Raw genomic sequence first — 14693 nt, 5'->3', positions numbered from 1 at the left:
CATGTTTATCACGCACTTGTAACAAAGGTTCGCGCACTAGCAAGCATTTGCGCACTCAGTACGAGACGCCCATTGGCTAAAGCAGTTTTTCATTCTGCGCGCGTGCTAATGTAGGGAGAGGGGTGGGGGAGTGTGGAGGGGGGGTCGGATGATACACCCAGTATGGCTGCGCCTATGCTAAAAATACACATAGCGCGTCACAGAATCGGTCAATAGTGGGAATGGTCATTAAGTTCTCCATTTTTTTTTGGGAATTGTATCATTAACAAGTCATGATTGAATCCTTGTGCAGGTGGTCATGGAATTCTTAGCAGGAGGCTCGCTAACTGACGTTGTCACGGAAACATGCATGGACGAAGGCCAAATAGCCAGTGTGTGTAGAGAGGTGAGTCTATCTTGTTCCTTCCCCTCCCCCTCCCCCTCCCCCTCCCCCCATAAATCTCTTCAGACTTCTCTGGCAAGGATGTAGCTCCTTCCAAAATTGTCATGATTATGGTCTTCTGTACTAGAGTGAATGGCATGCAGCTGTTTGTAAATATGATTGCTAGGGCATGATCAATCATCACACAGCATTCTACATACCACTACTGAACAGGAGGACTCTTCAGGAATGATATGTAGGGTACGCCGACTTTTTTTATTTAACACTTTTGATCTGAAAATACTCCCAAACTACTCATTATCCTGGTAAATCGCATCATCCAGACAAGTTTCTTCCGGATCTTTTTGATGTATTGCAAGCAAATGTCAAATGTCAAATGGTGGAAGATGAATTGAGAGCCCCTGTGAAAACTGTTTTGCCCTTAACCCGTTGAGGACGAGTCCCAAGTATACTTGGGCAGGTGTGTCTGTTGGAAATGCGTGTTGTAGTAACATCAGCCTGTCCTCAACAGGTTAATGATGTCCCAAAGAGAGCTTGCAATTTACTGGTCTTCTCAAGATAATGTTTTTGTTCGTGGATTCTTTTTACTCACAGTGTCTTCAAGCCTTGCAGTTCCTTCATCAAAGACATGTCATCCATCGAGACATCAAGAGTGACAACATCCTCCTTGGGATGGAAGGCAACGTTAAACTCAGTAAGTCGCTTCCAGCATCAGTGTTGCTAGGCAACCAATCAACTTAAAAAAACAAAACAAAACAAAACAAAATCCTCCTTAGAATTGAGAGCAAAGTTAAATTCAGTGAGTCACTTCCAGCATCAGTGTTGCTAGGCAACCTGTCATCCTTAAACACAGAACGAGGCAAAACAAAACAAGATTAAAAACAAAACATCCTCCCTGGGATGGAGGGCTATGTTAAACTCAGTGAGTCACTACCAGCATCAGTGTTGCCAGGCAACCTGTCATCCTTATAAACAAAATAAAATAAAACGAAGCAAGATTTTAAAAAAAAAAATCTCCTAGGATGGAGGGCACAGTTAAACTCAGTATGTCACTGCCAGCATCAGTGTTGCCAGGCAGCCTGTCATCCTTTGAGAAGAAAAAAAAAATCAAATGAGACATGAATTTGAGCCTAGAGCATTTTGTGAAGGCCATGTAAAATGTTGATGATACTCGGTTCAGGGACATTGTCAACTCTGAATGCTCTACAACAATTTTCAGAGCCTGTGTCATTACAGTGCACTGTGCAGTTTATTCTACAATTTATTTTCCGTGCATGCTACTGTCGAAGAGGTCAATTTTCACTCTTGTGCATTATTTTATTCTTTCTTTTTATTTGCCAAACATTTTACCATAGGTTTCATGGAAAATACTGTTTTTCCCAAAGTGCAGGAAAGGTAAAAATACATTTTCCTCAAAAGAAAAATACAGTCTTTCAGCCCTCACATTTCTGTGACACTGTTTGCAAGGTTGGCATTCCTGCTCCGTATACATTCTTGCAATGTTTACAACCTGTTGGCAAGAGTTCAGTAACTATTAGCCACATTGACCAATTGGCCCCCATGGTCTGAAAGTATGATCTGACTGTGTATTCAAACTGGTTTGAAATGGTAGTGAACGAGTTAACTCATCAACTTAGAGGGAACGTTGGTGCAGAAATCATCATCTTATTATCATTAGATTGGCAACACAAAATCAGGCGAAAAAGAATTCACAACTCTAGAGGAGGTTCTGTGATATCAATTGTTGCATTGCTGAGGGGCAAAAACAAATTCTATGTGTATTAACCGCATATTGCTAGTGCACAGTACGCATACCATGTACCACCCTGCCTATCATGGGACATTGGATGTAATGCTTACATGCTTGCCCATGCATATGGGGGCCCCCATATGCAGTTTTTGCCTCTCAGCCTGGCTTGATGATGACATTGGAATCTTGCCTATTTGCTCATTTGAGAGGGAAAAAAATAGGGACTTTGGTCTTCTACATTGTGTTGCCACTTTCAGATTCAGTTTTGAATTGGTGAAGAAGTGACTTTTGAAAATGTTGCCATCGAAACAAACAAACAATTATTACATCTGAATCAGAAAAGGCTCAAATGGAAGAGATCTTTTTGTAACTACCTTACGAAACACTCACAATAAATAGTAAAAATGATATAACAAACAATCACATCTGAATGGGGAAAGGCTCGAATGGAAGAGTTCTTTTTTTATTTAACTACCTTATGAAACACTCACAGTGAATAGTAAAAATGATATAACAATTACATCTGAATAAGAAAAGGCTCGATTGGAAGAGTTCTTTTTTTAACTACCGTACGAAACACTCACAATAAATAGGAAAAATGATAATTGAAGATACAGCCCCAAACCAAAGAAATGATTGTGTACATCGTCAGCTCAGAACCAGAAGGGTGTTATCGCAATTTTGGGGAGTATTGAGTTATTGGTATCATGTTGTAGCGCTCCATCTCCTCTACATTATGATGTCAATTTTAGAATATTTTCATTTTCATTAACATGTTACACATCTAAATCACAAGGGCACTATTTTACCCGCTATTTTGCAGCGATGCTTATAAATCTACCCACTTTTGATTAAGTAAACTTTTTATGTCATGAAAATTGATTGCTTCTGTTTTATTCATACTCAAATCTTAGAATGTGATAGTGCCCTTCTTGTTCTCAGCTGATGATATGGTATTGAGAGTATGAGAAAGAATCAGAGATCAGGGAACTATCATCGAGCCAAACAATGAACCCAAAGTTGGGACAGATCCAGATCTGGGTCCCATTCCATAAAAGATGTTAGGACAGCAACTCTTGCTGGAATGACAACTTCCCATAGGCAGTAGCAACAGCCAATCAGGAAGCTGGATTCTTGTCATTACCATGACAATTGCCATTACTGCAAGACTTGCTATCATATCAACTTTTTATGAAATGGGTCCCAGATCTAGCTGGGAAGGATACGTATATAGACCTTAAAACTGTACAATGTATTCTAGGATATGGCAATGTGAGCACAAGATTTTGTTCCCAAATGACTTTGTATGGTGAAACAATTCCTAACTTGTGAGGACAGTTTGATCCCAAATTCTTCCCAAGATCAGTTGAATTAAAGACATAATTTACCATTTGCAGATGAAACAAACACTCAGCATTTGTGCTTCAAAATAGTTCTAAAATATGAGTTAGGGATAGGAAAAACTAATGTAAAAATTTGATGTTAAGTATTGTTAAATATACAAAATGTGAACAATAGAACTTATAATGAAAATATTTCTAGACTAAACCATCTACAGTTATGGTTTAATGAGAAAAATAGTGATATCTCCTTATATTTTAGGCTTTATTGCAAAAATGTTATATGGTAGGATGTTTTGTGGTACAACTGATGTACACATTTATGCATTAAAATTGATATATTGAACATTTTCAAATCATTGCTCCCAAAGGTAAACAGGACCTTTAGACTGAGGATTGATTGTAGAGTTAACCCGTTCCTTACGGGAACCTGGTTTACCAGGTTCCCGTGGGAGCAACTGATATACGGGAATCTGGTTTACCAGGTTCCCAAAATGAAGATAAGGGTGCCTGCTTCAGTGGCCAAATTTCATGTTTCTTTGTGTTAAAATGCTCAGAAAAGTGGGTTTGATAAAAAGATCAGAGTTTATTCTATCAGGATTTGTTCTCCTGCTGTTTATATAAAGGGGGTTTTACAGTATTATGTACCTTTTCCTGATTTAGGTTTTTGCTTGTTCTGCAGTAAACTCGTACGAACATGTACATAATGATCAAGGCTGAGATCAGTTAGAAATGCGGGTTCGCTGACCCCAGTCACCTCATTCAGGTACCTGGTTTTGTGTAGAACAAAAGATTCTGAGAGCTCATCAGCACACGCTCTATTCATACCTCGCACCCGATCGATATTTCCATTGTTCACGGGCACATGTAGTTAACCGTAGAAAGGGGGACCGTAGAACCGCTTGACTGCCTTCACACAGCTGGATTACCAACCTGTGTGCCTCTCTGTCGACGGGCGAAAAGAATCTCGTTTGGGGGCATTAAAGGCACTCAGAGAAAAAAAACGAACAGGCCCCAGGTCACTGCACGTACGTTCTTTCATTCACCTCACCCCCTCCTCATCTGTCTTGCAGCTGATTTCGGCTTCTGCGCCCAGATCACCCCGGAGCAGAGCAAGCGAACCACCATGGTGGGCACACCCTACTGGATGGCTCCGGAGGTCGTGACCAGGAAGCAGTACGGCCCAAAGGTGGACATCTGGTCGCTGGGGATCATGGCGATAGAGATGATCGAGGGAGAGCCACCATACCTGAACGAGAATCCCCTCAGGGTAGGTGATGGCCATAGCCGAGACCTTCCAGAAAGATTTACATGTGTTCACTTGAAGAGTTTGAGTGCAAAAATCAATTAATGCCATTTTCAATATTCACCTTAGGTCGTTGATAAAAATTATTTAAAAAATGAAATCTTTCCATCATATTGCGCTCGTTACAGAAATGAAAAATATTTTGAAGGTACTCTGAAAATTGTCACATATGTTTTGATTTTTTCATGATTTTCAGCAGATTTAATCTCATATACCTCAAATTGATAAAAATGGAATTATCTGTTTCTGCATTTAAACTCTTCCTTTGTTCCCACTCGAGTTATGTGTCATATCTTCCACAAAGTGACAAGACCTCATATTTCAAAAGTCATGAATTTTTAAGAGAGCAAAAAAATAATATGTCCATTTTCGCAACATGTGCTGAAAAAAACATCAGCAGTGACGTCAAATAATGTAGGAACATTGTTTTGGATTACATTTATAATGTTCTGTTTTAAAACTAAAATCAGTATTTATGATATTCAAAACTTATGAGGATTTTTAATAGATGCCAGTCTAGATACCAGGTCTTGTCACCCCAGGAATGATATGCTATTGTGTCTGTTTTCTGATCTTCCCCTCCACACGAATGTGATGCTGTAAAAGTGGAAATTTTCTTGCCTTATTTTGTGTACTTTTGCTGGGTGAGATAAATTTTGCACGTATTTGATGTCAAGGGCAGTTGCGACAACTTAGCAAGCAATTTAAGAGGGTTTTTGCCGCACATACAGCAGCAAAGTTACTCATGCTAGAGGAAGTGAAGAAAGCCACGAAAAAAATATATATATCAGTTATATCCTTACAATATATACATGTATGTACCTATGTCGAGATCAAAGTTATAAAACGATGTTCACATGATAACAACTAACAAATTCACACACCTTTAATATATTTGCGCTCGTTTCATGTTGCACAAATGCACAAAACTTCCACTTTTATTGTAGATGAATATTTTATGTATTACAGAAATCGACCAAACAGTGTGTCTATTTTTTTTTTTCATAATCAGTGATAAAAGGTTACAGTTGTGCAGATACCGAAATTTACAGACCATTATTGGCAAAGCCGGGTGGTTGATTTCAATAGACACCAAACTTGAGTTGAGATTACCCCGAATTGATTGCCGTATTTCCAAAAACATGAATGATACAAAGGCAACAAATCCGGGCACATTTGCTAAAACCTGGGCATAATGAAAAGACTGTCATGTTTTAGTTTCAGACATCAATCAATATAGCGTACTTTGATCTCTGCAAAGTATCTGTTTTGGTCATGTGATATTATCTTGCCTGTGTAACACTGCCACGTATTAATGTGTGGAATGGACAGAAACTGACAATGTGCTTAATCGGGAATTCGTTTCAGAGAATTCTATTCTTCTGCCATTGCAGATACACTGTATGCATGAACATGATGTAATTTACTCTGAAATAGAGTGCAAAAAAAAAAGAAAATTAAAAAAAGAAAAGCTGTGGAAGTAGATTGGTAATATAGCTGCTGGCCATTCCTTATGTGATGTGTAGCATTCAGACATCTTGAGGATTATTCTTTATCCTTTTGAAGAGACAAAAATAAATGTTGACGTCATTGACATCATCATTTGTAAACATCTTCCATCAGCTAAGGCCGATCTTGAAGTTGTGAATATGTAAAGGCAGTTTTGAAGGTCAAACATATGCCTCCATCTCAAGCTCAATTTATATCTTTATGTGGTATAGGAGCCAGGTAAGCATGTATTCTGCAGATGTTCCGGGGACTCAACCTTCAGAAATTGTAGTAGATGTATTCATGTTTTGTCTTTTCTTTATATGCATGAATAAGATCATTTCTATGAGATTCTTGAATGCTGCATAATATAAGTCATTTTGTGAGTAAGCAAGCAATTTGGATTTTTCCCCTGATTCTGCTACTAATCATAGAGCACCAAAGTGATGATGTGACATGTCACTGTCTTTTGTCATAGCTCGGGTTTGAACCGGGTGTGGGTATTATCACTTGTTCCAGGTGAGATTGTGTGGAAGCAGTTTCCATGGCGATGAATGGCTATGACATCACATGTTGTTAAAGGGATGGTACAGTATTGGTGGAGATGAGAATTGGGCTTATAACTTTTTGTGAGATACCAAGACACCACTTATGAAATAGTACGGAGGATACCATTCTAAGAGGTATTCAAAGTTTATTTGATGAAAATCAGTTTTGGAATTGCTGAGACATCCAAAAACAAAAACAAAACGGTCGTAATAAAAGGTGGGTCCCACCTTTTATTAGGATCACTCTGTTTTGGATATCTCAGCCATTTCAAAACCAATTTTTGTCAAATAAACCCTGAATTCATTGAGTCACATGCTCTTTTATATTTCATAAGAGGTTTCTCATTATCTCACAAAAAAAGAAAAATGTTAGAAACCTGAAGTTAGGTCTCAACCAAAAGTATACAATCCCTTTAAGCTATTGATGCGAAACATTGTACAGCAGTTCTTTGTGGTCACAATTAACCATGTGGTTTGTCATCACCTTATCCCCCGCCAGGCTCTGTACCTGATTGCCACCAACGGCACGCCAGAGATCCACAACCCGGAGAGGTTGTCAGCAGTCTTCCGAGATTTCCTCTCCCAGTGCCTTGAGACGGACGTGGACAAGCGGGCAGATGGTCAGACGCTGCTCAAGGTAAACTTGGAGGGGATGAGAGAGAAAGAGTGAGCAAGTGGAGTAGATAAATAGATGAAACAATAGATGGATGAGTGGAAAGTTAGATAGATAGATGGATACATGGATGGATAAAAGGATTGATAGACAGCTAATGGATGGATGGATAGATGGATGGTTAGATAGATGAATAGATGGATAAATAGATAGATGAATAGATTGATGGATTGATAGATGGATTGATTGATAGATGAATATATAGATTGATGGATGAATAGATAGATAGAGAGATTAATTAATGAATGGATGGATGAATAGATATTTTGAATGTTTTATTTGTGCTTTATGGTCAGGCTATTTAACCAAGAATTACTTTTATTCTTAGATATGTGAAGCCCTGTTTTAACAGACCTTACTGCGGCAATATCACAACAACATCCAGAGAACAAAATTCATCGCCTCGGACAGTAAAACAACAGGAGATTACAAAAGCGAAATACAAAAGTTACTGCGACAATGTCCAAGCAACATTTATCGGGGAATGTTATATCAGGCAGGGTAAAAAAAAGATTACCCAGATGCAACCAGGGCCTGACATTGTCATCATTCTGGTAACTCTAGTTTGAAAGGTTCTGTTGAAACACAGGCTTGAGACACAATTTTGTTTTGATTTTAATGATGCTCATTTCCAAGAGTCCCTTACAAGAAAATTATTTTCATTGCTGAGGTTTCTCCATTCACCGTAAAATACAGATCAATGCTCTGAAATAATTAGTTGAGATATGTTTGGTTAGATATGATGTGTTTTGTCTTCTCATAAGGAAAACGATCACTATCTTTAAAGCAAATTCTGTTGAAGTAATGAAGGTAAAATGGCTTGTTTTCTGTGCAGTGGTTTAATGCAGAGCAGGATTCCTAGTGAGATCTGTTGTATGTGACTTTTTCATTTCTTCTTTTCTTTTTTTGCTATTTACAGCACCCATTCCTGAGCATGGCGAAACCACTCAGCTCTCTGAGGCCTCTTATTGCTGCCGCGAAGGACGTCCAGAAACGTTAAAGGGACCAGCGCCCTCGTTGACGCGGCAAGACAGAGAGCCGATATTGTGTGATTCAAACATTATTCCTGTACCCATGTTGCAAGGGGAACAAAGAAATTGCCCTCTCCCATCTTATCTTCATTTGAATAACCCCTTTTTGGAAAGGGGGGGGGGGGCAAGTTTTACCAGGAGATTAGTTTTTTAGCTCAAACTTTTGCAAAACAAAACTAGGATGCTCGCCAGCATTTTAGCTCTGCCTAGTTGTCATCACGTAAATCATAGAGGAAAAGGAATAGAATTTGAAACGACAGTTTTGAAACTACAATTTAGCAATTGAACTCAGTCTATGCCTTTGTTGTGCCTGTGCATTTCAATGTGTTTGAATATCAGTTATGATGGATTTTAGGTGTACATTTCTGTTTTGTTTTATTCTTGTTTTTCGAGATGATCAGCTTATTTGATTCTCTTAGAAAATAAAAGTTTGAGAAGTTTTGTCCTTTAAGCCAGAGTTTGATATATATTTTATCCCTTAAACATGTGCAGTTTGTTCTGTTCTGTAAATGTGTTATTATTTGCCCACTTTCTGTAAGTTTGTATCAAGATTAATTCTTGAGCTTTTTTTACCTTGCCTTTTTTCTTTTTGATTGTGTCAGTCGTGTTCAAGATGTTCTGTAGGCCTATACGTGTACTTGGTACTTTGGCTGGGGTTGTGCACATCAAAGAGCGTCAACTTTGGAACATACATTGTACATACCTCTGCATGTCACTCATACACTTTGTATGTCAGAGGGATTGTGGATACTTAGACAAGCATGGTTGCATTGGTTGTTAGAAACGAATAAGTGAGAAGTATCAAAGTTCATCATCGAAAATTAGACCTTCTGACTTTGTATCCCCGGTCTTTCTCTCATGCTTTCTGTCTCGCTTTCCGTCTCGCACAAGCTGCACATGCAGAGCGCAAACACAAGCCCCTTCCTGTCGGTAGGATGTAGATCCCGTCCGTTTCCGTAGCAACGGTACAGCAGATTGTATGACACTTTTTATTTGTTCCCGTGGCAAGGTTTCTATGGGCTTGGTGTAGGTGAGGTTGTTGGCAATGTGTGCTAGTGTGAGCTGCATATCTGCTCTGCTACCAACTCTGATCAACATCCAGGGCTCGAGTTATTTTGGATTGTGAATTTCAGGACCAAGTCCTTAATGTCCTTAATGTAAATTTTCTTCCAGACCTGATTAATCATGGGCAGTTGAAACTGGTTGAGATATTTTATTTGAAACAGAAGTGATGTTCTTCTGTTTGCTGGATAAATTGTATGAATGAAATTTCAAGTTCAGAATGCTCCTGTGTTGTTTCTGTGTCCATATCATTTATTGCATCTTTATGCAACAATCTTGTTTTGTTTTTGTTTTTGTTTGTTGTTTTTTTTTTTTTGTCTGGTTTTGGGGTTCTTTTCTCTTTTAAAGGGTTAAGACCACTACATATACCTTGCTATTATAAATATCCTTCATATACCTCAAGCTATCCCAGACCTGAATCGAGGACTTACTTGAACCTTGCACCAAAAAAAAAAAAAGAGGTGAATATGGGGCAAAAATGATCCTTGAATGATAATGTTATATTACGTTACTTTCTTCCCTTCGTCCAGTTTCACTATATTTGCCACGCGTGTTTCACGATGTGTTCATTTTCCCGCCGTGCCTTATTATTCGCCCAAAGCTTTCTTAGTTAATACTTGACTGTAGAGGGAGCCCCATACTGAGCTCTACAAAGGCTCATATTACTGTACATGTACCATACTTTTGTTGTCATTTAATATATGCATTGCTTTTTACCATCCATGATTTGTTGCACGTTGCAATCAACTTGTTTTATATGTATATGCTGCGTTCCTGTTTTTCACCTGTATGACTTGGGAGAATGTTTTATACCCATCCCCTGTGCCCTCCACACCTCAGAAAGCAACATCAGTGTTTGAAATTGGTGTTCAAATTTTTATCTCAGTACACACTATTTGCCTCCGAAATTTTCAGCTCTCAACCCTTACAGCCTTCAGTGATCTGCAGAATAACCCGACTTACACCTTGATCATGTGACGGTCGATAAGCGGGTCGTAGACTTTCAGAAATTTGTAGTGCCCCTTGTCTTTGTTTAGGTGGAGTTACAAGAGATTTGGACCTCATACTGTCAGATACTTCTTTTTTCAGGGGAAAACGTTTAGAGAGAGTCTAAAAATCATCTTAAGATGATTGAGGGCATCCTCAGGCCATCTAACTCTTTTGAGCATGGAAAAAAAAAAGTTTTACTGTGTTTAAGGCGGCAAGAGATAATTACACAAATTTCAGCAAAGCCCATTCACAAAAAATGTTCTGTTAAAAATCAAATACAAAAAAAAGTTAAATGCCACTTGGCAGTCAACAATCTTACAGGATCCTGCATCTTGGAGCTTGAATTTGATTTTCATGTTTGATATCAAATGTATTTTTTTTTTTTTGTATGCAACCGGTCTTGAAAGTCATGTGTGGTTCTGTACTACCGTCCCTTGTCCGTTTGCCCATCTCACTGTATTCATAAATCTATGCGCGGATGACAAGCGGTGGTTACGTGTAGCCTGGTGTCCAGGCTGTGAAATATTTTGTGTGTAATGGCTAACATGACTCAAGATAAATCCTGGCTAGAGGAGACTAACTCAACAGAGGTTCAACCTTTGTCTCAAGATGTTATATGCTCCGAATAAGGAAAAGTGAATGATTGCGTTGGCAGAGTTGGCCTTATTATACAGGCTTTTACTGGTATTTTTTTTTATTTGAGGGGATGCCTCTTTTTGATTTTTTTTTTTTTTTTTTTTTGTTGAGCAAAACACTATTGCATGGAAGAATACCACTTTACCTTGTATGGTAGTACATCTCCCCAAGTGTTGCTTTTTGTCTGACAAGTATTTCAGGTAATACACGTATAACTCCTCCCTTTCTGTTAAATTGCTCGAGCTTATTGAAACAAAAAGGGGACAATGACCATGGCGTTTTATTTTTGCATCCAACTGAGAGGTTCTTCATTCACTTCTCCAAGGAGATTTTCTTTTAAAGTTCTGTCAAGTTTTAGAATGTGGCAAAGACTGAAGTGAAATCTGATATCATTGGCACATGATGAGGTGTCTCAAATCTCTGGTGAAATGCATTGTGGGTACCAGCTATTACAATGTATGCACACTGACTTACGTACATATGCAAGTAACATTGTAAAGTGGCAAAATGCCCTTACTTACTGAAGAAATTACAGATAATATTTTCTGTTCATACAAATTTACGAGCATGTGTAAATGACAACGAAAATGAACATCCGGGCCAAAAGCTCCAAAGCGTGTGTAATAACATGTTTTTGAGCTGAACTCAGAATCATGCTATATATGTTTTATAACTTTCAGTCCTGAGCAAATTCATCACTTTGTAATAACTTTAGATTGTGACCACGTTGTGAACAACAATTTGCAAGGCTGTCTGAGGGGAAGGAAAAAAAAAACGCTAAGCAATTTGCAAAATTGGTTGTGTTACTTCGCCGTTGCTCGTCGCAAGCGCTCCTGCCGAACTTCATCGGCAGCAGACATAACAGTGCAGGCGATTCATCATACAATATTCATGTGAAGTCTGGATCTGCTAGATTCTCTATGTATGTATTAATTCTATTCTTTATTAATTAGCATGTGTATACTTACAGAGATGTAGAAGGTGAGATGATGTATAAAATGAACAAAAGAATAAATATGAAAAAAAAATGACTTGAACACTGGTAAAGTTATACCAGGACACATTTATATCAAACAGATGGTGAAGGCTAGATAGTGTATACTTTATTTATATACACTGATTTTACTTCATATATTGATTAATTGTGTTGCAAGGTTTCACAAATCATTATCAGCAAAATTGTGAGAGAAAGAGAGAGAGAGAGAGTGAGAGGGAGAGATAGAAAGAGAGAAAAAGAATGTAATATTGGAGGAAGTTTGTAAGATTTGGAGTGTGAGAGAGAGAGAGAAATTTCAAAAAACTGGTATTGGAAACCTTATGAGAATATTCCCAATTACGATGCTGAATAAAGTTCATATGTGGACTTTGCATACTGGTAGTGTTCATATTTGACAAATATGTTGAAGAGTCAGAAGCCACTTTATAAAACAAAAGACTGATGATCATGAATTCCTGAGGTGTATTGTAATATGAATGATGTATGGAACTATTTTTCATATTGGGTATATTATATGAATGTTAAGTGTATATTATGCCATAGGAGATCGTATTGTGTAACTATGAATACAGCCATTGTGTCATGTAAACAACGAAAAAGCATCAAGGTTTTTGATGCATTCATATGAACTTCGAGAAAAAAAACTGAAAAAAGGAGAGAAAAATTGACCATGACATTGCTTTGTGTATGAATCTAACTATTTTTTGTATTCATCCGGCCTGAGTTGTTATCAAGTTGGGTATATTTGCAATTCCGTCAGATACTTTCAAATAGGTGCGCATTGACTTCGGTCACCAAAGTTTCATATCATGCAAGCAGTGTGATAGATATGGATATGAAAATGTACCTATGCTTTGGACAAAGAGATAAAGTTAAAAGTAACTGCTCTCTTGCTGATTGAAACAAAACAAAACAAAACATACTCTGTCCAACTGTCCCATGATGCTATATATGGACAGTATTTGTCTCTGATTTTGAATATATTGAATTCACCATTTCTTTCTGTTTCTTTTTAAACAGAATACCAGATAACATTTGCACTGTAAAGACAAAAAAAAAAAGAAGAAATGCAATCTGTACTTAGAGAGCTCATGAAACTTAGGTCATTCGTCGATTGTGTCACCAGCAAATAGCATTATGAGATTAAAACTGAGTTACTTGAATAAAAAATGGTCTTCCCTCAACCTTTTGGAATGGTCTCCTTGTCTTTTCCCATGATATTTTCCCACTTGGAGTGTGTATTTTGCCTCCATATCCTGTTGGTGTTGATTGATGGTTGTGATAGCACGCATTCGGGCCGCAGGAGCACTATTGGGGAGCTTTAGATTTACGACGCGGACGTTGAGACGATTGCGTTGGCTGTTCCTCCCCTCTTTCCCTGCGTCGTATTGAAAAGCAGCTTTAGATTACGCAGAGACGTAACATATAAAAAGTGAAATGGCGCCCCCATATGACATCAAATACTAACAGCTCTCTGCGTTGTTGAATTGAGCGCTTGCAAAAAAAGCGTAGTGATAGATCGATTTTGATAAGCGATTTCGATAACCGTAAAAGAGGTATTTTTTGCTCTGAACGTCCACGTCGCAAAAATATAAAGCCCTCTATTGTGACAATCATACGTAGAATGAGACAGTCGTCTGTTTTTTCAAGCTTCATGTGTTCTCAAATTGCAGTGATCGTGTTCACAAATGACACAAAGTTGGTGATCTCTACTACCGTATCAGGGCAATTACCCTCGGCTGAATACTAGTTAGTGGTAAGATTAGGGTTAGGGTATACCGTCTATAGGAAGCAAGAATTTACAGACATTCAGAGGGATGGTACAGTTTCGGTTGAGTTGAGGGTGTTTTTTCTTTAATTTCTTTCTTTTTGTAATAATTTTTTTTAGATAATGAGAAACCTCTTTTGAAATGTGAAAGAGCGAATAATTCTAAGACAAATACAAAGTTTATTTGATGTGCCATGGCTTTGAAATGGCTCGAGTTATCCAAAATAAAGCGATCCTAATAAAAGGTGAGACCCGTCTTTATTAGGATCTTTTTGTTTTATTATGTTTTTGGATATCTCGGCCATTTCAAAACCGAGACGTTTTTCATCTAATAGACTTTGAATTCCTTTTAGAACTGTATGCTCTTTAACAATTCATAAAGTGGTTTATAGGTATCTCGCGGAAGAGTTAATAGCTGAATCCTTACCTCAACCAATATCATACCATCCCTTCAAGTAAACGGAATACAAATATTTCTTTTTATTCCCAATCATGTTTAGAGGAGAGATAGAGAGATGATAATCATTTTATATACACATATTTGCAACAACAACCAAATAATAATAATAAGGAAACAATAGATATCATTGCCCCATCTTTTTGCATATCATTTGTGCTTTATATAGTAATGACAAATATTGATGCGGAATTTAACTCCTCGAACTTCGTTTCCGATCATTGATAACCCTCGTGTTATTTCAATCTGTTTTATCGATTACAGT

General features: G+C 37.9%; 1 protein-coding gene across 4 annotated transcripts in view; it reads left to right on the top strand.

Moving 5' to 3' along the window:
• LOC139742078 (serine/threonine-protein kinase PAK 1-like) overlaps positions 1–10018 on the top strand; it is an 80691-nt gene extending 70673 nt beyond the window's left edge. For all 4 annotated transcript variants that reach the window (XM_071652641.1, XM_071652642.1, XM_071652639.1 and 1 more), the window contains exons 10-14: positions 293–385; positions 977–1076; positions 4546–4742; positions 7314–7451; positions 8407–10018. In XM_071652641.1, coding sequence (XP_071508742.1) covers positions 293–385; positions 977–1076; positions 4546–4742; positions 7314–7451; positions 8407–8487 — 609 coding nt within the window. In that variant the 3' untranslated portion in view covers positions 8488–10018. The remainder of the gene's footprint in view (positions 1–292; positions 386–976; positions 1077–4545; positions 4743–7313; positions 7452–8406) is intronic.
• The last annotated feature ends 4675 nt before the right edge of the window (positions 10019–14693 follow it).

The sequence above is a fragment of the Diadema antillarum genome, unplaced genomic scaffold, assembly GCF_040938485.1.
Source record: "Diadema antillarum isolate AM-2024a unplaced genomic scaffold, OU_Dant_1.0 seq00000979_RagTag, whole genome shotgun sequence".
NCBI classification, from domain to species: Eukaryota; Metazoa; Echinodermata; class Echinoidea; order Diadematoida; family Diadematidae; genus Diadema; species Diadema antillarum.
This window is presented reverse-complemented; position numbering and strand designations above follow the sequence as displayed.